Consider the following 23,491-nt stretch of genomic DNA (forward strand, 5'->3'; position numbering starts at 1 on the left):
GACGCTGAACAGAAATTGTCGCGCTATGCTCCTTTATTTATTGTGCATAAATAGTGAATTGTCCTGACACAATATTGCGTTTCGCTTCTGTTATTATGGTACATTGACAAAAACATATACTTTTATTCACAGGATAAAAAAGGTTTTTTGTATCACTAATTGCCCAGTACGATTACAGCATACAATATTATTGTCACTGCTACATTTCTGTAATGCGAACCAGAAATTATTTCCACTGCTAATTAATTACCATTGAGCTCAAAGGTCCTATTAATAAACGGTTAACGAATGTGTATTTATGAAGACGATTTGTGAGACTGGTAAACTTATGATACGTACGATGGTCTTTACTTTCTACACGGTGCATTTCAAGGTCCTGTACCCATCCGTCGGTAAACTGTACCTGGGCTTGTTGCAGTGACCTGAAGTTACTAAACTTCACGAGTGTATGCACTCACTCCAAGAACCGTATGATTATAAATATGAGCGTGGTGAAAGTGGGCAGCACGCTAACGTATTTTGTCCACTCTGTGTGCTCGTAAGGGTCTAACCCTTTCACTCGTTTGATTTTTTTCCTCGTATCTTTTCTTTGACTTTTCATCAAGTCTGTCTTTGTATGGACCGGCATTGTTTCCTTCGTTTTGTACATACCTTCTTTGGGGGGCAAAGAAAAACCAAGAATTTATTGGAACCGGAGAATGAATGTTTTGCGGTGCTGCAAATGCTTGCATTTGATGCGGTACTTGGATTGTTTTGCCACAAGTTCCCGGCATGCAATGCGTGAAAGTCACGTGGTCTGTCAATGTCTATAGTCTGAGGAACTGTTACTGTTACCCTTTTGTGCTTATGCAAATCTAAGTGTGCCAGGACTCGTGGATGACTGGCTGCTGGGAGTCCTGTGCCAGCCTTCTTTTATGCAGATCACAGTGTGCCAGACCTCGCGGACGATTGGCTGCCTGGAGATCCCATGACCACTCCATGACCAATTGACTGGCTGATTTTCTGCACCTGGGAGTATAAAAGGCTGAAGATCCTTCACACTATGGGGTGCTGCTGCTCTGAAGTGAACATGCAGTGTCTTCCTCGTCTGCTTTGCATGTGAAGCTTGTTTGTTAAACCTGTTTGCTGTGTTGCTATTTGTTTAAACCTGGTATATAGTTGAACTTAGTTTCATTAGAGTTTTGTGGTGCTGGCTTGCCTTAGTTAACCCTTATCTTTTACTCTTGCCTGTTCTTTTCATTGTGTATTAATTGTTTCCCCGGTGGCCTGTTGATCAGCCCCGTCAGTTTTCAGTTTAATGTTTGTAATAAAACCCCTTATTTACTCAGATTTCGTGAGAGGGCTTGTGTATGTTTCTCCCCTCCTGTCGCCTAGCAGAGGGGGTCGTAACAGGAACAACTATAGTTAATGTTGAACTAAAGTGTTAAGCAGTTGGGTTTTACTTATGTCTTTTTTCCGCTCAATTCTGATCTACAGGTTTTGTCTCTCTCCAACCAAAATTCACTGAACCAGCAGCAAAACAAGATCCAAACTATGCTTCACATTTGATAAATGTCATCATTAATTCCCTCTGACTTTTGCTGTTTTGCTTCCACCACGATAAAAATCAAACTTTAAGAACAGCTTACTGTGTACGTGAACAGTTTCCCATCTCAAACCTCTGTATTCTGCATTATTCATTCACTCATTATTACCCACCAGTCTATTGTTGTTCACAACGGTGTCAGCCGCTGTCTCTTTTTTGTTTTTGTTTGTGTTTTTTTTTTAACTTAAATGACCTAAGACATCTGACAAGGATGCCTCCTGGGTGAGGTGTTCCGGGCATGTACCACCGGGAGGAGGCCCCGGGGCAGGCCCAGGACACGCTGGAGAGATTATATCTCTTGGCTGGCCCGGGAACACCTTGGTGTTCCCCCGGACAAGCTGGAGGAGGTGGCTGGGGAGGGGGAGGTCTGGGCTTCTCTGCTTAGGCTGCTGCCCCCATGACCCAGCCCCGGATAAAGCAGAAGAATGGTTGGATGGACCTTGGACAAGAAAGCCTAATTTAAAGTTTTTAAAATTATGCAAAATTGCAGAACATTTTTAAGTTTATCTGCTATAAAAAGCCAGGCCAGGAAAATCTCCATCATGTTTTTCTGTGTTTTATTCTGTTACTTTGACACAAAGGCATCTGCTATGATGCTACACCTCTGAAGTCTCACAGTATCAGTACTGATAAATGATCAGAAATATATTTCTGACTGTCTGAGGCAAAATTGAATCGGGACCTCGTAAATTGGAATCGAATGGATTCTAGAAATCAGTGATGATACCCAGCCCTAGTGAGGCCCGACAGAAGTGGATGTAGCTGTGGGTAAAAAGAAAAGAAACTGAAAAGAACTGTTGATACATTTTTTGTTAAGGCCTGATCTGTCTGAAATTCATAGCCAGTGCTCTGACACGGAGCAATCAATCTCTGAATGCTGAAAAAGTAGCAGTGTATCCAGAAAACACATTATATGCTGCAATAAATGCACTGCCCAAGTGTCTCCTCTCCCCACTGCCTTTCAGTGGCCACGCAGCAGCAAACAAGTCATCAGAGGAGGCCGATGTGATGATTAAGTTTAACATTGTCTACAATATAGCCAAAGAGTGCCAAAGCACTTTCAGCACAAGCACTTTTTCAGTAACTTATCTTTTTTGTAGAAATGTGCTCCGAATAAAGAACTTTGTGTTGACAAGATTGTTATTTAATTGTTTACAATTCAATATTCTCTGTATAGACAGCAATTTCTCCCCAAAAAAAGTGCACATGTAAAACTACGGTGTTAAGCGTTGCGGTTGAAAATTTGGATGCACCTAAATTTTGTGCTGGTGCGACTAAGAAAAAAAAAGTTAGGCGCACCAGTGCAACCATGGCAAAAAGTTCTGGACACAAACATGTCGCAGGACCACCTGTGCTTGTGTCTTTTCAAAGCAAACAGAGACTGTTGATGACTAAACAACTTGTAATCTTTGGCACTCATACTCATGCCCTTTTGAACCTTTAAATCACTGCTATTCTGTTATCATTAACAGACATTACTTCACTTTGATTTTCAAAGTGAAAGATTTCCTAAAACACTAACTTTCTGTTGAATAATCAGATTCTCCACCCTCAACAACATGAGCTCATTCATTTGTTTTATTTTGTTTTGTTTTTAGAAAAAGAGTTCTTTATTATGTTTTAACTGGATTGACTTGCTGCAATCCTTTTGGACGGGAACTCAAACACTCATCGGTTCCCACAGTTAGGCTTCTCCTCTGCCCATTATAATCTGGAAAAACTCACCTTATATTTGTTCTCCCGAAAATTTTTACAGCGCAGTTAATTCAATCTTGCAGGCCTGCTTAGAACAAAAATGAGAAAAAGAGAGCTGATTATTAGCTCATCAAAACACAAAACATCGTCATACATGCTGCTTGACCATTCAGTATTTTAGGTCAGTTGCACTGACTTTTGCCTGCTGTTAATTCTTCAAGTACACTGTGTCGCTCTGTCTGTCTTAATCAGGAGACTGACTGTCCTTTAAGCTTCTTCTCAGGATAAGGACAGAATGAGAGGTGAAGCTGTCAAATTTTTAAGCCAAAGCCTGGCCTGTTTTCATCCCAATTCTGTTAATCTATCATTTTGCAGCTGTACTCATGTTTTCAAGTTGAGAAGAGTCCACCTGCATTAACACACTAAAACATTTATTTAATATCATTTTCATTACTATTTCTTAACACATTCATTCTCTAATTCCTCTATCTAGATTTTTAACAGGTCTCTCTCACTCGTTACACACAACACACATCAGTCAATTTCCTTTTATGGGCATGCAAACATGTTCACTTCCTGTTTCACTTCCTGCCAGACACACACACGGCAGTTTTCATACGCACACACACTCTTCATTTCACTGGATTTTCATCTGTTTCTACAGCCTAACCGAACTCTTATTTTATATTTACAGTCTATATACCCTCTGTAACTCTGCTAAGTGTTGATATAAAAAGAATGCACCCTCAGCACGCACACACACACACACACACACACACACACACACACACACACACACACACACACACACACACACGTATAGTCAGCTCTTTGCATTTGCAAGCATTCACATCAAAATCCAGCGTAGTTAGCAGAGCTGTTTTGGCACAAATCCCCAGCACAATTAACAGTTTTTTCCACACAGATCACCATTCTTTAACTCAGCTCTGTAGCACAATTCACACAATACTTTCATCAGCACTGTGGACTCTAACCGCCAGTTTATTTATCTGATGCTATCTCTAATCAATTATCCAAATGTCCTAATCTAATCTCTTTTCTTGACTGACGTCACACTCACACACATAACACACCAACTTCAAACACACGTCACATCAACTTTAAACTTCACCCCAGCATTAACAACCATAAGCTTTCATCAAATTTCCCTAGACTTTACTTTTATTTATCACAAATTACCCAAAATTGCCATGGACTTAACAGATTTTATAATTTACTTTAATTTCACCACTCCTGAACCAATTAACGGTTAGGACCATCCATTCGGCGAACAGATAATTTAGAATTCATCCAATGTGCACAAATTTGCGTTTTCTTTGAACAGGCTTGTGCTTACCTTTAAATCGTTTTAGACCGGTCTCCTGTTCTCCTATCAGATCCCACCTTAAGCCAATCTGTCCTCTCAGCCGCAAAAGAATCTGGGTCGAGACACTAATTATTAAATTCAGTTCTTTTAATTCTTTTGGCGGCAAAGAAAGACTGGATCCCATGTTTTTGTCTTGTCAGAGAGCGAATGCGGCTGCAGAAGAAGTTCCAAAAGCAGTTTGGTGTCCGTCAGAAATGGGACCAAAAATCCCAGGTGTTTATTTACTGTTGAAATATAAATTCAATTTTTTGTGATGTAATAATGGGAAGGTTCATGTGTTTTTGCTTCAGGTTGTTTTGGATTTTTTCATTTTTATGATGTAAACAATTAATCGAGAAAATAACTGGAAGGTAAACTGATACTGGAAGTCCAGAAAGAATATTGTCCACAGCGTAAATTTGAGTTTCACACTCTGGCTGTTTCACAAATAAGCTTAAGAAGTAAATAAATCCCAGTGAGCCTGACCTCGTATCATTTAATATTGGCTAGTTTTGTAGTGCATCTCAGTCAAAGTAATGTCAGCATATGCTGCTTTAAATCTCAGCCCTTGCCAACAGTAAGAATTACATTTTTTTCTGGTATGATTGCTTTTGTGGCTCACATCATGTTTAAACCCATTTTTAAAGATAATGTGATCTCAAGGTTTTAAGACTCAAAGGTGTGTTTGTACTGTGGTGTTATTGACTTTGTTCTTGACATCCTTGTCTGTTCACGAAGGCGCAGCTGAAGCCCAGAGACTCCTCTGTGGAGGTTAGGAGTGACTGGGAGGTGAAGGAGGAGATGGACTTCCCCAGACTGATGAAGATGAGATACATGGAGGTGTCTGACCCCCTTGACATGTAGGTGAAGCTGAGCCGCTGTTTGTAATAGATTATTATAGGGGGGAAATGCAGGTGATGATGAGGTTTCACTTCTCATTTCCTGCAGTGAGTGCTGTGGTGCTTTGGAGTACTACGATAAGGCCTTTGATCGAATCACCACCCGCAACGAGAAGCAGCTGAAGAGCATCAAAAGGATCTTCCACACTGTTACTACCACCGACGACCCCGTCATCCGCAAGGTAAAAAAATATGTTGCCTGAAAATGCATTGCTGTCTGAACCCTGTGTTTGGCAGCTTTCTTACATGATTATTTCTTTCTTTCCTCCCTCCAGCTGGCTAAGACTCAGGGTAACGTGTTTGCCACTGATGCCATCTTGGCCACCTTGATGTGCTGCACGCGCTCAGTCAACTCCTGGGACATCATCGTGCAGAGAGTGGGCAACAAGCTGTTCTTCGACAAGAGAGATAACTCAGACTTTGGTGAGCGACCTGTAGTCACCAGCAGCTGGTTTCACTCTGATGTTTTACACTTAGTTTGCTCGGAAAAACAAGTTTGACTGTAAATAAAGCCTGAGAGAACAGCTCATGACCCAGGTGTTTTTCTGCAGAGAAGAAAATTTGAAGGATTGCAATGAGAATTTTTAAACCACTCTTTTATTTACCCCGCATTTTGTTTACTTGAATGTAACATATATTTACAACCCTGAAAGACGTTCTCATTGTGGGGAAAAAATGCCCCAAAACATTCACCAGTGAACATGACTGAGTTCTATCAGACATACTGACGCTCTGATCTCCAACTGTTCCCCTCAGATCTGCTAACTGTGAGTGAGACTGCCAACGAGCCTCCCCAGGATGAGGGCAACTCCTTCAACTCTCCTCGCAACCTGGCCATGGAGGCCACGTACATTAACCACAACTTCAGCCAGCAGTGTTTACGCATGGTACGAAGTCACATGACTGGAAGCCCCAACGCCTTTCTGTGCTAAGCTAAGCTAGCCTTAAACAAAATTGGCTCATGAAAGTGAGTGGTCTTTGTTTTCTTTCTTGTAGGGTGGAGACCGTTACAAGTTTCCTAACTCAAACCCATTTGTGGAGGAGGATATGGACAAGAGTGAGGTGGCATCTGTGGCTTACCGGTATGTTCAGTAGCTTCAAACCAATTTGTAATTTCTCATCTTTCCAGCAGAACAAGAGGCTGTTGTAACTGCTGTAGTAAATATTCCTGGGTTTAATTCCTGATATTTTGTATTTGTGTTAAAGGTACCGTCACTGGAAGCTCGGAGAAGACATCGATCTGATCGTCCGCTGTGAGCACGATGGCGTGATGACTGGAGCCAGTGGAGAAGTGTCCTTCATTAACGTCAAGACTCTGAATGAGTGGGACTCCAGGGTAAGACAGGAAACGGGTTTAATGAAGTAGAGCTTAGTCAGTCAGGCTCATCTGTCTGTTAGTCGAGGAAATGGCCCGAAATAATTAAAGCCCTTGCTAGGTGCAGCGTCTTCATCTGCTCAGCTTAAAATGTATTCGATATATCTCCCTGACCGTTTTTACAAAAACTTAGAAAAATAAGGAAAGAAGGTGCTCTGGAGAAAACAAATAGGCCTAAATAGCAATTCCAAAAAAACCAGAAATGTGTTTTTTCTCAGTCTTTTTCACGTGCTTCTAAAAACTGCTGCATTCTGTACTTCACATGTTTGATCACTAGATGTCAGCAAAAGGAAGTAGGACTCCTTCTGTGCTTCTGAACCTATGGTCAGCTATGTTTGTGGGTTGAGTCTATTGTTGGAGACCAAGCTCTCATACAGACATAGGTCCTTCCAGATGTTTCACCTCACACAGAACAGAGTCTATGCTGTGTTAAAAATAACCATGGTTGTACCTCTCAGCTGCATCTGTCTGATGTGAATTTTCAGTGAGTAAAAATCAGAAGTGGTGACACATCTCCAGATTCAGACTCTGTGAAATATTGCTGTAATGAAGGCAGTTTTGTTATTCCAGATGCTTTTAAGGCATCCGCTACTAGAGCCACTCCTCTGTTCACAGGCAGTTAACCTCCTCCTTCAGCTAAGTATATGCTGTTCTGTTTATAAGCTTTGGTGCGTCTGATTTGTCTTGTCCTGTAGTATTGTAATGGTGTGGACTGGCGTCAGAAGCTGGACTCTCAGAGAGGAGCCGTCTTGGCCACCGAGCTGAAGAATAACAGCTACAAACTGGCGCGCTGGACCTGCTGCGCCATGCTGGCTGGATCAGAGTACCTGAAACTGGGGTGAGGAGCGAGATTCCGATTCTGTGTGTTAAAGGAGAGGAGGCTAATTTAAATATTAAGATGCAGAAAAAGGTTTTTCACCAATCATTGATTGAGGAGCAATCCAGTTCCTTCTTGCAGTGCTCGTAGGCCAAGGCAGTAAGCTGGACTGACTGTCTCTGCATCACTCTGTGGTTTCTCCAGGTACGTTTCTCGGTACCACGTGAAAGACTCTGCTCGCCACGTCATCCTGGGCACCCAGCAGTTCAAACCCAATGAATTCGCCAGCCAGATCAACCTGAGCATGGAGAACGCCTGGGGAATCCTGCGCTGCGTCATCGACATCTGCCTCAAGCTGGACGAGGGCAAGTACCTGATCCTGAAGGACCCGAACAAGGTGAGCCGGCGCAGAGAGCAGAACTGAAAGGCAGCTGGGAGGTGTGTGAGCTCACAAGCTGATATTCTGTTTCTCATCTACAGCAAGTGATCCGTGTGTACAGCCTGCCTGATGGGACCTTCAGCTCTGATGAAGATGAGGAAGAGGAGGAGGATGAAGAAGACGAGGAGGAAGAAGGTATGGTTTAGCTCCTATTTTAAATAGAGGTTGAACTAAAGCTTGTGTGGGAAGCACAGGATGTTCCAGTTTAACATGTTGGTGCTGGTGTGAAAATGGTTTCTGTCACTGGTGTGTGTTAGCGGTGAATACAAGTGCAGGATTTCTTCAGGTACAAATGTTTCTTACACACAGGACAGCAGGGATGTGCCCGACCAGCTGACGGTGCTGCTGCCCTCATTGGTCAGGGCCACAAATGCCAGTCGATTAACTAATTCATATTTTTAAATGGATTGTAATGCATGCTACATTTGCACATTCAGTGTTTGGTGCTCAAATTTGAGTGTTTTGTCACTTTTAGCCCATTTTGGTGTAACTTTGTGGAGTAACATTATCACATCTGTACTGGACCAGACTGCATGCTTAGTTGTCAGAGAACAGATATAAACTCTGTAAAAATCCAAGAAACTGTTGGAATTTGATAAAATCACATTTTCTCTTAGTGTTTTGGTCTTTTTATAAAACTTAATTCTTAAGTCTATTTCTGGGGTTGAGAAGGTCTTTTTCTCTCCAGTGGCTCCCTTATGCTGCATTAACAAGAAACATGGTGATTATGAAATGACCAGTGGCTATTTTTTTTGACATATTCTTTTATTTATGATTGCTGTCATTGTTTTTGAACACTTTCTTTGGAACATCCAATCACATGAACCTCTGGGGTCACAAGAAGTTACTCAGAGTTAAAAAGGAAAAAAAAGAAAAAGTAGCCTGTAACCTCAAAGAAACATTTTGGGGTTTTTTTTTTAACAGCTCATCTTTCAAATGCTATAAATGAAATAATTCAATTCCACGGTGAAGAAATGCATTTGTCTGCACTTTTTTTTTTTAAATTATAAATTCCAAAGTTTGTGTGTCTTTGGTTTTTGAGTGTTCATTGTTCATAAATCAGATTCTTCTTGCACTTATGTTGAACCCTTTTCATTTCAGATGATGATAATTGAAGTGTGGAGTCAGCTTCAGTGACCAAAACAGCCTTGATCCTTCACTGAGAAACAAGTGAATTCCTTTTGACATTCAATAAAGGCAATAGCAGATTATACAACTACCTTTAATGTCTTGTGTTTTATTTCTTGTACTGAAGTTCAAAACATGTCATAAAGCATTTTATAGCTGAGCACAACGGACACAACACTGAGCTTGATAAACAAGGAGTGGATGTGACTGAAAACTGCTTGCTCATGGGCAGAGTAGTCAGAAGATGCTCGAATATAATCTGAAGCAAGTGACTGAACATAAACTCGGGAAATTGTTTGCAAAGGACAAGTCTGATGGTTGTTTGATTTTTTTCATAAAAGAAGAAAATGAATTTACTTAATATTTGAATAACAGTTACTATTACTTTTTTTTACAACACTGATGGGATATTTTTGTCACCCTAATGAACGGACAGGTGGACACCCAAGTTTGTAAATGTGATAACTCGAGAATGAAGCCACACAGGATTTTCAAATTGATAACAGGTGTATCTACTAAAAGTGTTGGGTGAGTATAAATCTCAGTGGCCTCAGGACAGAGATGAAGTTTACTGAAAATCTTGTGAGTGTCTACTAGGAGGCCTGAGGTGTACAACATGCCACTGCCAGTATTTTTACTGGGAGACCCTGAAGAGCTGCTCTGCTTATTCCCAGATGAACCTCAAAGGCAAATCACCAAGTTTCTCCCAAAGGACTTGATCCACTCTTTCACTCTGTGCAACAGTCAGTGTGTTCTTCCAGTCTCCAATCTGACCTGTAATGAAGACAAAAACACACCTGATACCCTGATATCACATTTGTCTGCACAGCAGCTGCAGGTCTGTTATGTTACCTTTACGCAGGAATTTCCCACTGAACTGCTCTGGTGGAAGGTGCTCATAGTTTGCTTTCGAGTCATTCTTCATGTTCTCAAACTTAGCTTTTTCCACAACTTGACTGATAGCAGCTTCAGTCAGGTCTTTCCCTAAGAAGTTGCAGATCTTCTTCACTGATCCTTTGAGGTCCTGAAATAAAAGCAAGAACGCAACAGAAAAAGAACCTTAAACTCTGCCAGTTTTGAGTGTTTCCTTAGGAACAACAGAAGTGTAAAGAAACATCTTACCAAAATCATTTCCTCGTAGGTCAGGAAGAGGATGTTGTACTGGTCTCTGTTTGAATACCACTCCCTGACATGGTCAAACCAGGATGATGCTAAAACTGTATAGTGGTATAATGCATCCAGTTATTTGGCATTGTCATTTTATTGAGTTCAGATACAACCCACATGTCACAGTCAGTTGTTACCTACAGCATGACTGCAGGCATGATCAATCCACCCTTTTGGTTCTGATGGACAAAACTCAATAATAATTTAACACTTTCTATTATTAATCATGCTAATAATGCTGTATACACTGTAAAATCTAATTAGTTCCCAGAACTCAAAAAAATTAAGGAAACTCGTTGCCTCAAAAATAATGAGTAAAGCTTAGCTAAAAATGACTAAATTAGGACACTTCTTTAAGTTACTTGAAGACGTTTCACCTCTCATCCGAGAAGCTTCTTCATCTGATCTCAGGAATCCGCATGATAAGGTGGGGCCAGGTTTCACAATGAACTCACCCGATACTCTGGCTGATTGGGACCCACACCCAGTTTCACACCTTGGGTCAGGCGATTAGAGGATCATCAGGGGGTCCTTTTGTCCCTCTGTGGGGGGTTACTCCCACTAGGTTTATATCTGGGACTCTCCACCATTTGACCTTAGAACTGAAGAAGCTTCTCAGATGAGAGGTGAAACGTCTTCAAGTAACTTAAAGAAGTCCAGACGCTTTTCTTTGCAAGCTCCTTTGACTATAAAGCCATATATTTTTTTTCTATATGGATGTGCTATTATCCCTTAGTCTGTGCACTTGGGTAAGTATGTCAAACAGTTCAGTTTGAAATAATCAATTTCAGTTCTTCCTGATCACATTGATATCTGTTATCATTTATCAGACCTGGACTCTTCTTGGTCATCATCATTAGGCAGATAGTGGAGATGAAGACACGTACCGTTTCCCATCAGGTACCACTCGAAAAACTGAGCAAAGCTCTGAGGGGTCTCAAGGTCTGCAAAGCTGTTGCTGAAGTGATAGTAAGACACCATGTTGTCCTTTGGATTCCTCATCAAATACACAATCTGACATAAAAACAAAACGAAAAAACAGAATCCATGCCACTTTCAAAATCACTCATTCTTTAACAATATCTTGAGTTTGAGCAGTTTAGTAATTTCTACTAGTTTTAAGAGTTGTTTTATATATAAAGTTATATATGAAGTTTTATATATACAGTTGTTTTATAAGCAAACTTGTTTTCATTGGCTGTATATCAAAGCTAGATGTTGTCACCATAAGGTGACCCATTGATATGGAAACCACATTTTGAAGCTTCATTTGAGCATTCTACTTGCTGCTATGTTTGTTTTTTCTACTCAGGAGTGTCTATGTTTCAAAAAGCTGTGTGCTATTTGTGCTATTAGTGCTATGTAACTGACTAAGAAAAAACATCTGAATTTCATATGAACAAATACTGCCTCTAATCCTTTAATGCCATTCCTTAACAGTAAAACTTCAATAAAATTTTGCTTTTCTTTAACAAATGTATCTATCATTTCATACAATTACTCATAAATACTGAGCAAATTATATTTTTAACCACTTAAAGAACTTTGTCATACTACATCTCTAAACCTGCTCTTTCTTCAGGCTGCTTGAGCGTCTATACAGCTCTGACCTTTCCCTTCTTGTCCATCAGTCCTGGAGGCATGAGAACCTGGGGGAGATGTGATGTGAAGAGCCGTGGAGAGGGGCGACGAGTGTATTCACCCCCTGTGTACTCCAGCCATGGCATCTTCTGTGAGTTGATGAAATATTCATTCACATGCCCATCCAACTCATAGATTGAAGTGATGATCTGCTGAGCCCATATGGTGCCTTTTGAGGAAAAATGTATTGGATATCATATCTGACCAGTGGATCACTCTGGACAGAATAAAACTGCAAAATAATGGGATGCTACAGAGATTTCTCACTGACCTGATTTTGGATAAGACACGAGGAACACATCGCTGTCTCTTATTTCAAAACTCTGAAGAGAGTCTATGTACTCTGCAGTTGTGTAACTGGAGAGAAAGTTATAGTTCTTATACCGGCAGAGACGGTTACCGAGCTGCTCCATCTTAGTTCCGAATCACACAGGCGGATAAGGAGAGACACAGTTTATGTAGTTCTTCACCCCATGTGGCAATAGAGATCGAAAATGTGACGTCATTCAGGGGTAAAACCGCAAACAATACTAGGAACTCGTGGCAAGAGTTACTAGCGCACGCAGGCTTTCAATTGGACTCAGTTACACAGCGATAAAAATAAACACAAAAAGTGGCAAGAAGCTGTTGTATTATTAATGTGAAGATTATGAGTAAAACATATGTTATTTTATGACCACAGTCAATGTAGTTGAATTATGTTAACAGCTGTAGGACATATATTATCCTTTAGTTGAGATGGTGTGCTGTGTATCCAGAAAACACATTATATGCTGCAATAAATGCACTGCCCAAGTGTCTCCTCTCCCCACTGCCTTTCAGTGGCCACGCAGCAGCAAACAAGTCATCAGAGGAGGCCGATGTGATGATTAAGTTTAACATTGTCTACAATATAGCCAAAGAGTGCCAAAGCACTTTCAGCACAAGCACCTTTTCAGTAACTTATCTTTTTTGTAGAAATGTGCTCCGAATAAAGAACTTTGTGTTGACAAGATTGTTATTTAATTGTTTACAATTCAATATTCTCTGTATAGACAGCAATTTCTCCCCAAAAAAAGTGCACATGTAAAACTACGGTGTTAAGCGTTGCGGTTGAAAATTTGGATGCATTTTTGTGCTGGTGCGACTAAGAAAAAAAAGTTAGGCGCACCAGTGCAACCATGGCAAAAAGTTCTGGACACAAACATGTCGCAGGACCACCTGTGCTTGTGTCTTTTCAAAGCAAACAGAGACTGTTGATGACTAAACAACTTGTAATCTTTGGCACTCATACTCATGCCCTTTTGAACCTTTAAATCACTGCTATTCTGTTATCATTAACAGACATTACTTCACTTTGATTTTCAAAGTGAAAGATTTCCTAAAACACTAACTTTCTGTTGAATAATCAGATTCTCCACCCTCAACAACATGAGCTCATTCATTTGTTTTATTTTGTTTTGTTTTTAGAAAAAGAGTTCTTTATTATGTTTTAACTGGATTGACTTGCTGCAATCCTTTTGGACGGGAACTCAAACACTCATCGGTTCCCACAGTTAGGCTTCTCCTCTGCCCATTATAATCTGGAAAAACTCACCTTATATTTGTTCTCCCGAAAATTTTTACAGCGCAGTTAATTCAATCTTGCAGGCCTGCTTAGAACAAAAATGAGAAAAAGAGAGCTGATTATTAGCTCATCAAAACACAAAACATCGTCATACATGCTGCTTGACCATTCAGTGTTTTAGGTCAGTTGCCTGCTGTTAATTCTTCAAGTACACTGTGTCGCTCTGTCTGTCTTAATCAGGAGACTGACTGTCCTTTAAGCTTCTTCTCAGGATAAGGACAGAATGAGAGGTGAAGCTGTCAAATTTTTAAGCCAAAGCCTGGCCTGTTTTCATCCCAATTCTGTTAATCTATCATTTTGCAGCTGTACTCATGTTTTCAAGTTGAGAAGAGCCCACCTGCATTAACACACTAAAACATTTATTTAATATCATTTTCATTACTATTTCTTAACACATTCATTCTCTAATTCCTCTATCTAGATTTTTAACAGGTCTCTCTCACTCGTTACACACAACACACATCAGTCAATTTCCTTTTATGGGCATGCAAACATGTTCACTTCCTGTTTCACTTCCTGCCAGACACACACACGGCAGTTTTCATACGCACACACACTCTTCATTTCACTGGATTTTCATCTGTTTCTACAGCCTAACCGAACTCTTATTTTATATTTACAGTCTATATACCCTCTGTAACTCTGCTAAGTGTTGATATAAAAAGAATGCACCCTCAGCACACACACACACACACACACACACACACACACACAGTCAGCTCTTTGCATTTGCAAGCATTCACATCAAAATCCAGCGTAGTTAGCAGAGCTGTTTTGGCACAAATCCCCAGCACAATTAACAGTTTTTTCCACACAGATCACCATTCTTTAACTCAGCTCTGTAGCACAATTCACACAATACTTTCATCAGCACTGTGGACTCTAACCGCCAGTTTATTTATCTGATGCTATCTCTAATCAATTATCCAAATGTCCTAATCTAATCTCTTTTCTTGACTGACGTCACACTCACACACATAACACACCAACTTCAAACACACGTCACATCAACTTTAAACTTCACCCCAGCATTAACAACCATAAGCTTTCATCAAATTTCCCTAGACTTTACTTTTATTTATCACAAATTACCCAAAATTGCCATGGACTTAACAGATTTTATAATTTACTTTAATTTCACCACTCCTGAACCAATTAACGGTTAGGACCATCCATTCGGCGAACAGATAATTTAGAATTCATCCAATGTGCACAAATTTGCGTTTTCTTTGAACAGGCTTGTGCTTACCTTTAAATCGTTTTAGACCGGTCTCCTGTTCTCCTATCAGATCCCACCTTAAGCCAATCTGTCCTCTCAGCCGCAAAAGAATCTGGGTCGAGACACTAATTATTAAATTCAGTTCTTTTAATTCTTTTGGCGGCAAAGAAAGACTGGATCCCATGTTTTTGTCTTGTCAGAGAGCGAATGCGGCTGCAGAAGAAGTTCCAAAAGCAGTTTGGTGTCCGTCAGAAATGGGACCAAAAATCCCAGGTGTTTATTTACTGTTGAAATATAAATTCAATTTTTTGTGATGTAATAATGGGAAGGTTCATGTGTTTTTGCTTCAGGTTGTTTTGGATTTTTTCATTTTTATGATGTAAACAATTAATCGAGAAAATAACTGGAAGGTAAACTGATACTGGAAGTCCAGAAAGAATATTGTCCACAGCGTAAATTTGAGTTTCACACTCTGGCTGTTTCACAAATAAGCTTAAGAAGTAAATAAATCCCAGTGAGCCTGACCTCGTATCATTTAATATTGGCTAGTTTTGTAGTGCATCTCAGTCAAAGTAATGTCAGCATATGCTGCTTTAAATCTCAGCCCTTGCCAACAGTAAGAATTACATTTTTTTCTGGTATGATTGCTTTTGTGGCTCACATCATGTTTAAACCCATTTTTAAAGATAATGTGATCTCAAGGTTTTAAGACTCAAAGGTGTGTTTGTACTGTGGTGTTATTGACTTTGTTCTTGACATCCTTGTCTGTTCACGAAGGCGCAGCTGAAGCCCAGAGACTCCTCTGTGGAGGTTAGGAGTGACTGGGAGGTGAAGGAGGAGATGGACTTCCCCAGACTGATGAAGATGAGATACATGGAGGTGTCTGACCCCCTTGACATGTAGGTGAAGCTGAGCCGCTGTTTGTAATAGATTATTATAGGGGGGAAATGCAGGTGATGATGAGGTTTCACTTCTCATTTCCTGCAGTGAGTGCTGTGGTGCTTTGGAGTACTACGATAAGGCCTTTGATCGAATCACCACCCGCAACGAGAAGCAGCTGAAGAGCATCAAAAGGATCTTCCACACTGTTACTACCACCGACGACCCCGTCATCCGCAAGGTAAAAAAATATGTTGCCTGAAAATGCATTGCTGTCTGAACCCTGTGTTTGGCAGCTTTCTTACATGATTATTTCTTTCTTTCCTCCCTCCAGCTGGCTAAGACTCAGGGTAACGTGTTTGCCACTGATGCCATCTTGGCCACCTTGATGTGCTGCACGCGCTCAGTCAACTCCTGGGACATCATCGTGCAGAGAGTGGGCAACAAGCTGTTCTTCGACAAGAGAGATAACTCAGACTTTGGTGAGCGACCTGTAGTCACCAGCAGCTGGTTTCACTCTGATGTTTTACACTTAGTTTGCTCGGAAAAACAAGTTTGACTGTAAATAAAGCCTGAGAGAACAGCTCATGACCCAGGTGTTTTTCTGCAGAGAAGAAAATTTGAAGGATTGCAATGAGAATTTTTAAACCACTCTTTTATTTACCCCGCATTTTGTTTACTTGAATGTAACATATATTTACAACCCTGAAAGACGTTCTCATTGTGGGGAAAAAATGCCCCAAAACATTCACCAGTGAACATGACTGAGTTCTATCAGACATACTGACGCTCTGATCTCCAACTGTTCCCCTCAGATCTGCTAACTGTGAGTGAGACTGCCAACGAGCCTCCCCAGGATGAGGGCAACTCCTTCAACTCTCCTCGCAACCTGGCCATGGAGGCCACGTACATTAACCACAACTTCAGCCAGCAGTGTTTACGCATGGTACGAAGTCACATGACTGGAAGCCCCAACGCCTTTCTGTGCTAAGCTAAGCTAGCCTTAAACAAAATTGGCTCATGAAAGTGAGTGGTCTTTGTTTTCTTTCTTGTAGGGTGGAGACCGTTACAAGTTTCCTAACTCAAACCCATTTGTGGAGGAGGATATGGACAAGAGTGAGGTGGCATCTGTGGCTTACCGGTATGTTCAGTAGCTTCAAACCAATTTGTAATTTCTCATCTTTCCAGCAGAACAAGAGGCTGTTGTAACTGCTGTAGTAAATATTCCTGGGTTTAATTCCTGATATTTTGTATTTGTGTTAAAGGTACCGTCACTGGAAGCTCGGAGAAGACATCGATCTGATCGTCCGCTGTGAGCACGATGGCGTGATGACTGGAGCCAGTGGAGAAGTGTCCTTCATTAACGTCAAGACTCTGAATGAGTGGGACTCCAGGGTAAGACAGGAAACGGGTTTAATGAAGTAGAGCTTAGTCAGTCAGGCTCATCTGTCTGTTAGTCGAGGAAATGGCCCGAAATAATTAAAGCCCTTGCTAGGTGCAGCGTCTTCATCTGCTCAGCTTAAAATGTATTCGATATATCTCCCTGACCGTTTTTACAAAAACTTAGAAAAATAAGGAAAGAAGGTGCTCTGGAGAAAACAAATAGGCCTAAATAGCAATTCCAAAAAAACCAGAAATGTGTTTTTTCTCAGTCTTTTTCACGTGCTTCTAAAAACTGCTGCATTCTGTACTTCACATGTTTGATCACTAGATGTCAGCAAAAGGAAGTAGGACTCCTTCTGTGCTTCTGAACCTATGGTCAGCTATGTTTGTGGGTTGAGTCTATTGTTGGAGACCAAGCTCTCATACAGACATAGGTCCTTCCAGATGTTTCACCTCACACAGAACAGAGTCTATGCTGTGTTAAAAATAACCATGGTTGTACCTCTCAGCTGCATCTGTCTGATGTGAATTTTCAGTGAGTAAAAATCAGAAGTGGTGACACATCTCCAGATTCAGACTCTGTGAAATATTGCTGTAATGAAGGCAGTTTTGTTATTCCAGATGCTTTTAAGGCATCCGCTACTAGAGCCACTCCTCTGTTCACAGGCAGTTAACCTCCTCCTTCAGCTAAGTATATGCTGTTCTGTTTATAAGCTTTGGTGCGTCTGATTTGTCTTGTCCTGTAGTATTGTAATGGTGTGGACTGGCGTCAGAAGCTGGACTCTCAGAGAGGAGCCGTCTTGGCCACCGAGCTGAAGAATAACAGCTACAAACTGGCGCGCTGGACCTGCTGCGCCATGCTGGCTGGATCAGAGTACCTGAAACTGGGGTGAGGAGCGAGATTCCGATTCTGTGTGTTAAAGGAGAGGAGGCTAATTTAAATATTAAGATGCAGAAAAAGGTTTTTCACCAATCATTGATTGAGGAGCAATCCAGTTCCTTCTTGCAGTGCTCGTAGGCCAAGGCAGTAAGCTGGACTGACTGTCTCTGCATCACTCTGTGGTTTCTCCAGGTACGTTTCTCGGTACCACGTGAAAGACTCTGCTCGCCACGTCATCCTGGGCACCCAGCAGTTCAAACCCAATGAATTCGCCAGCCAGATCAACCTGAGCATGGAGAACGCCTGGGGAATCCTGCGCTGCGTCATCGACATCTGCCTCAAGCTGGACGAGGGCAAGTACCTGATCCTGAAGGACCCGAACAAGGTGAGCCGGCGCAGAGAGCAGAACTGAAAGGCAGCTGGGAGGTGTGTGAGCTCACAAGCTGATATTCTGTTTCTCATCTACAGCAAGTGATCCGTGTGTACAGCCTGCCTGATGGGACCTTCAGCTCTGATGAAGATGAGGAAGAGGAGGAGGATGAAGAAGACGAGGAGGAAGAAGGTATGGTTTAGCTCCTATTTTAAATAGAGGTTGAACTAAAGCTTGTGTGGGAAGCACAGGATGTTCCAGTTTAACATGTTGGTGCTGGTGTGAAAATGGTTTCTGTCACTGGTGTGTGTTAGCGGTGAATACAAGTGCAGGATTTCTTCAGGTACAAATGTTTCTTACACACAGGACAGCAGGGATGTGCCCGACCAGCTGACGGTGCTGCTGCCCTCATTGGTCAGGGCCACAAATGCCAGTCGATTAACTAATTCATATTTTTAAATGGATTGTAATGCATGCTACATTTGCACATTCAGTGTTTGGTGCTCAAATTTGAGTGTTTTGTCACTTTTAGCCCATTTTGGTGTAACTTTGTGGAGTAACATTATCACATCTGTACTGGACCAGACTGCATGCTTAGTTGTCAGAGAACAGATATAAACTCTGTAAAAATCCAAGAAACTGTTGGAATTTGATAAAATCACATTTTCTCTTAGTGTTTTGGTCTTTTTATAAAACTTAATTCTTAAGTCTATTTCTGGGGTTGAGAAGGTCTTTTTCTCTCCAGTGGCTCCCTTATGCTGCATTAACAAGAAACATGGTGATTATGAAATGACCAGTGGCTATTTTTTTTGACATATTCTTTTATTTATGATTGCTGTCATTGTTTTTGAACACTTTCTTTGGAACATCCAATCACATGAACCTCTGGGGTCACAAGAAGTTACTCAGAGTTAAAAAGGAAAAAAAAGAAAAAGTAGCCTGTAACCTCAAAGAAACATTTTGGGGTTTTTTTTTTAACAGCTCATCTTTCAAATGCTATAAATGAAATAATTCAATTCCACGGTGAAGAAATGCATTTGTCTGCACTTTTTTTTTTTAAATTATAAATTCCAAAGTTTGTGTGTCTTTGGTTTTTGAGTGTTCATTGTTCATAAATCAGATTCTTCTTGCACTTATGTTGAACCCTTTTCATTTCAGATGATGATAATTGAAGTGTGGAGTCAGCTTCAGTGACCAAAACAGCCTTGATCCTTCACTGAGAAACAAGTGAATTCCTTTTGACATTCAATAAAGGCAATAGCAGATTATACAACTACCTTTAATGTCTTGTGTTTTATTTCTTGTACTGAAGTTCAAAACATGTCATAAAGCATTTTATAGCTGAGCACAACGGACACAACACTGAGCTTGATAAACAAGGAGTGGATGTGACTGAAAACTGCTTGCTCATGGGCAGAGTAGTCAGAAGATGCTCGAATATAATCTGAAGCAAGTGACTGAACATAAACTCGGGAAATTGTTTGCAAAGGACAAGTCTGATGGTTGTTTGATTTTTTTCATAAAAGAAGAAAATGAATTTACTTAATATTTGAATAACAGTTACTATTACTTTTTTTACAACACTGATGGGATATTTTTGTCACCCTAATGAACGGACAGGTGGACACCCAAGTTTGTAAATGTGATAACTCGAGAATGAAGCCACACAGGATTTTCAAATTGATAACAGGTGTATCTACTAAAAGTGTTGGGTGAGTATAAATCTCAGTGGCCTCAGGACAGAGATGAAGTTTACTGAAAATCTTGTGAGTGTCTACTAGGAGGCCTGAGGTGTACAACATGCCACTGCCAGTATTTTTACTGGGAGACCCTGAAGAGCTGCTCTGCTTATTCCCAGATGAACCTCAAAGGCAAATCACCAAGTTTCTCCCAAAGGACTTGATCCACTCTTTCACTCTGTGCAACAGTCAGTGTGTTCTTCCAGTCTCCAATCTGACCTGTAATGAAGACAAAAACACACCTGATACCCTGATATCACATTTGTCTGCACAGCAGCTGCAGGTCTGTTATGTTACCTTTACGCAGGAATTTCCCACTGAACTGCTCTGGTGGAAGGTGCTCATAGTTTGCTTTCGAGTCATTCTTCATGTTCTCAAACTTAGCTTTTTCCACAACTTGACTGATAGCAGCTTCAGTCAGGTCTTTCCCTAAGAAGTTGCAGATCTTCTTCACTGATCCTTTGAGGTCCTGAAATAAAAGCAAGAACGCAACAGAAAAAGAACCTTAAACTCTGCCAGTTTTGAGTGTTTCCTTAGGAACAACAGAAGTGTAAAGAAACATCTTACCAAAATCATTTCCTCGTAGGTCAGGAAGAGGATGTTGTACTGGTCTCTGTTTGAATACCACTCCCTGACATGGTCAAACCAGGATGATGCTAAAACTGTATAGTGGTATAATGCATCCAGTTATTTGGCATTGTCATTTTATTGAGTTCAGATACAACCCACATGTCACAGTCAGTTGTTACCTACAGCATGACTGCAGGCATGATCAATCCACCCTTTTGGTTCTGATGGACAAAACTCAATAATAATTTAACACTTTCTATTATTAATCATGCTAATAATGCTGTATACACTGTAAAATCTAATTAGTTCCCAGAACTCAAAAAAATTAAGGAAACTCGTTGCCTCAAAAATAATGAGTAAAGCTTAGCTAAAAATGACTAAATTAGGACACTTCTTTAAGTTACTTGAAGACGTTTCACCTCTCATCCGAGAAGCTTCTTCATCTGATCTCAGGAATCCGCATGATAAGGTGGGGCCAGGTTTCACAATGAACTCACCCGATACTCTGGCTGATTGGGACCCACACCCAGTTTCACACCTTGGGTCAGGCGATTAGAGGATCATCAGGGGGTCCTTTTGTCCCTCTGTGGGGGGTTACTCCCACTAGGTTTATATCTGGGACTCTCCACCATTTGACCTTAGAACTGAAGAAGCTTCTCAGATGAGAGGTGAAACGTCTTCAAGTAACTTAAAGAAGTCCAGACGCTTTTCTTTGCAAGCTCCTTTGACTATAAAGCCATATATTTTTTTTCTATATGGATGTGCTATTATCCCTTAGTCTGTGCACTTGGGTAAGTATGTCAAACAGTTCAGTTTGAAATAATCAATTTCAGTTCTTCCTGATCACATTGATATCTGTTATCATTTATCAGACCTGGACTCTTCTTGGTCATCATCATTAGGCAGATAGTGGAGATGAAGACACGTACCGTTTCCCATCAGGTACCACTCGAAAAATTGAGCAAAGCTCTGAGGGGTCTCAAGGTCTGCAAAGCTGTTGCTGAAGTGATAGTAAGACACCATGTTGTCCTTTGGATTCCTCATCAAATACACAATCTGACATAAAAACAAAACGAAAAAACAGAATCCATGCCACTTTCAAAATCACTCATTCTTTAACAATATCTTGAGTTTGAGCAGTTTAGTAATTTCTACTAGTTTTAAGAGTTGTTTTATATATAAAGTTATATATGAAGTTTTATATATACAGTTGTTTTATAAGCAAACTTGTTTTCATTGGCTGTATATCAAAGCTAGATGTTGTCACCATAAGGTGACCCATTGATATGGAAACCACATTTTGAAGCTTCATTTGAGCATTCTACTTGCTGCTATGTTTGTTTTTTCTACTCAGGAGTGTCTATGTTTCAAAAAGCTGTGTGCTATTTGTGCTATTAGTGCTATGTAACTGACTAAGAAAAAACATCTGAATTTCATATGAACAAATACTGCCTCTAATCCTTTAATGCCATTCCTTAACAGTAAAACTTCAATAAAATTTTGCTTTTCTTTAACAAATGTATCTATCATTTCATACAATTACTCATAAATACTGAGCAAATTATATTTTTAACCACTTAAAGAACTTTGTCATACTACATCTCTAAACCTGCTCTTTCTTCAGGCTGCTTGAGCGTCTATACAGCTCTGACCTTTCCCTTCTTGTCCATCAGTCCTGGAGGCATGAGAACCTGGGGGAGATGTGATGTGAAGAGCCGTGGAGAGGGGCGACGAGTGTATTCACCCCCTGTGTACTCCAGCCATGGCATCTTCTGTGAGTTGATGAAATATTCATTCACATGCCCATCCAACTCATAGATTGAAGTGATGATCTGCTGAGCCCATATGGTGCCTTTTGAGGAAAAATGTATTGGATATCATATCTGACCAGTGGATCACTCTGGACAGAATAAAACTGCAAAATAATGGGATGCTACAGAGATTTCTCACTGACCTGATTTTGGATAAGACACGAGGAACACATCGCTGTCTCTTATTTCAAAACTCTGAAGAGAGTCTATGTACTCTGCAGTTGTGTAACTGGAGAGAAAGTTATAGTTCTTATACCGGCAGAGACGGTTACCGAGCTGCTCCATCTTAGTTCCGAATCACACAGGCGGATAAGGAGAGACACAGTTTATGTAGTTCTTCACCCCATGTGGCAATAGAGATCGAAAATGTGACGTCATTCAGGGGTAAAACCGCAAACAATACTAGGAACTCGTGGCAAGAGTTACTAGCGCACGCAGGCTTTCAATTGGACTCAGTTACACAGCGATAAAAATAAACACAAAAAGTGGCAAGAAGCTGTTGTATTATTAATGTGAAGATTATGAGTAAAACATATGTTATTTTATGACCACAGTCAATGTAGTTGAATTATGTTAACAGCTGTAGGACATATATTATCCTTTAGTTGAGATGGTGTGCTGTGTATCCAGAAAACACATTATATGCTGCAATAAATGCACTGCCCAAGTGTCTCCTCTCCCCACTGCCTTTCAGTGGCCACGCAGCAGCAAACAAGTCATCAGAGGAGGCCGATGTGATGATTAAGTTTAACATTGTCTACAATATAGCCAAAGAGTGCCAAAGCACTTTCAGCACAAGCACCTTTTCAGTAACTTATCTTTTTTGTAGAAATGTGCTCCGAATAAAGAACTTTGTGTTGACAAGATTGTTATTTAATTGTTTACAATTCAATATTCTCTGTATAGACAGCAATTTCTCCCC

General features: G+C 40.6%; 4 protein-coding genes across 4 annotated transcripts; 2 read left to right on the top strand and 2 right to left on the bottom strand.

Moving 5' to 3' along the window:
• The first annotated feature begins 1,982 nt into the window (after positions 1-1,982).
• On the top strand, positions 1,983-9,395 carry LOC113021476 (eukaryotic translation initiation factor 3 subunit D-like). Its single transcript, XM_026166199.1, has 12 exons — positions 1,983-2,013; positions 4,750-4,880; positions 5,385-5,506; positions 5,595-5,727; positions 5,821-5,968; positions 6,302-6,432; positions 6,542-6,627; positions 6,752-6,881; positions 7,616-7,758; positions 7,942-8,134; positions 8,218-8,311; positions 9,278-9,395. Exons 1-12 carry the CDS (start codon positions 1,983-1,985, stop codon positions 9,289-9,291), a joined length of 1,356 nt encoding a protein of 451 aa, XP_026021984.1. The 3' UTR covers positions 9,292-9,395.
• On the bottom strand, positions 9,394-12,562 carry LOC113020268 (amine sulfotransferase-like). The gene is made up of 6 exons (XM_026164078.1): positions 12,384-12,562; positions 12,082-12,281; positions 11,359-11,485; positions 10,427-10,521; positions 10,157-10,328; positions 9,394-10,078 (listed from the first exon to the last, which is right to left on the bottom strand). Exons 1-6 carry the CDS (start codon positions 12,523-12,525, stop codon positions 9,969-9,971), a joined length of 846 nt encoding a protein of 281 aa, XP_026019863.1. The 5' UTR covers positions 12,526-12,562; the 3' UTR covers positions 9,394-9,968.
• A 1,379-nt stretch (positions 12,563-13,941) lies between these two features.
• LOC113021512 (eukaryotic translation initiation factor 3 subunit D-like) lies at positions 13,942-19,725 on the top strand. The gene is made up of 12 exons (XM_026166276.1): positions 13,942-13,948; positions 15,080-15,210; positions 15,715-15,836; positions 15,925-16,057; positions 16,151-16,298; positions 16,632-16,762; positions 16,872-16,957; positions 17,082-17,211; positions 17,946-18,088; positions 18,272-18,464; positions 18,548-18,641; positions 19,608-19,725. The coding sequence occupies exons 1-12, from the start codon at positions 13,942-13,944 to the stop codon at positions 19,619-19,621; spliced, it is 1,332 nt and encodes a 443-aa protein (XP_026022061.1). The 3' UTR covers positions 19,622-19,725.
• Positions 19,724-22,891, bottom strand: LOC113020269 (amine sulfotransferase-like). The gene is made up of 6 exons (XM_026164079.1): positions 22,713-22,891; positions 22,411-22,610; positions 21,688-21,814; positions 20,756-20,850; positions 20,486-20,657; positions 19,724-20,407 (listed from the first exon to the last, which is right to left on the bottom strand). Exons 1-6 carry the CDS (start codon positions 22,852-22,854, stop codon positions 20,298-20,300), a joined length of 846 nt encoding a protein of 281 aa, XP_026019864.1. The 5' UTR covers positions 22,855-22,891; the 3' UTR covers positions 19,724-20,297.
• Positions 22,892-23,491: the final 600 nt, after the last annotated feature.

Source organism: Astatotilapia calliptera, chromosome 4 (assembly GCF_900246225.1).
Source record: "Astatotilapia calliptera chromosome 4, fAstCal1.2, whole genome shotgun sequence".
NCBI lineage: Eukaryota > Metazoa > Chordata > Actinopteri > Cichliformes > Cichlidae > Astatotilapia > Astatotilapia calliptera.

Bases quoted from the DNA above. Each gene is read 5' to 3' on its own strand.
- LOC113021476 (XM_026166199.1), top strand. From the start codon at position 1,983: ATGACCCAGCCCCGGATAAAGCAGAAGAATG. The intron at 2,014-4,749 runs GTTGGATGGACC...TATTAAATTCAG, and splicing joins CCGGATAAAGCAGAAGAATG to TTCTTTTAATTCTTTTGGCG. The intron at 6,882-7,615 runs GTAAGACAGGAA...CTTGTCCTGTAG, and splicing joins TGAATGAGTGGGACTCCAGG to TATTGTAATGGTGTGGACTG.
- LOC113020268 (XM_026164078.1), bottom strand. From the start codon at position 12,525: ATGGAGCAGCTCGGTAACCGTCTCTGCCGGTATAAGAACTATAACTTT. The intron at 12,282-12,383 runs GTCAGTGAGAAA...TTTCCTCAAAAG, and splicing joins CGTGTCTTATCCAAAATCAG to GCACCATATGGGCTCAGCAG. The intron at 11,486-12,081 runs GTCAGAGCTGTA...TTTTTATGTCAG, and splicing joins TGATGGACAAGAAGGGAAAG to ATTGTGTATTTGATGAGGAA.
- LOC113021512 (XM_026166276.1), top strand. The intron at 16,299-16,631 runs GTGAGCGACCTG...TGTTCCCCTCAG, and splicing joins GAGAGATAACTCAGACTTTG to ATCTGCTAACTGTGAGTGAG. The intron at 16,763-16,871 runs GTACGAAGTCAC...TCTTTCTTGTAG, and splicing joins GCCAGCAGTGTTTACGCATG to GGTGGAGACCGTTACAAGTT.
- LOC113020269 (XM_026164079.1), bottom strand. From the start codon at position 22,854: ATGGAGCAGCTCGGTAACCGTCTCTGCCGGTATAAGAACTATAACTTT. The intron at 21,815-22,410 runs GTCAGAGCTGTA...TTTTTATGTCAG, and splicing joins TGATGGACAAGAAGGGAAAG to ATTGTGTATTTGATGAGGAA. The intron at 20,408-20,485 runs GTAACATAACAG...TCTTCATTACAG, and splicing joins TGGGAAATTCCTGCGTAAAG to GTCAGATTGGAGACTGGAAG.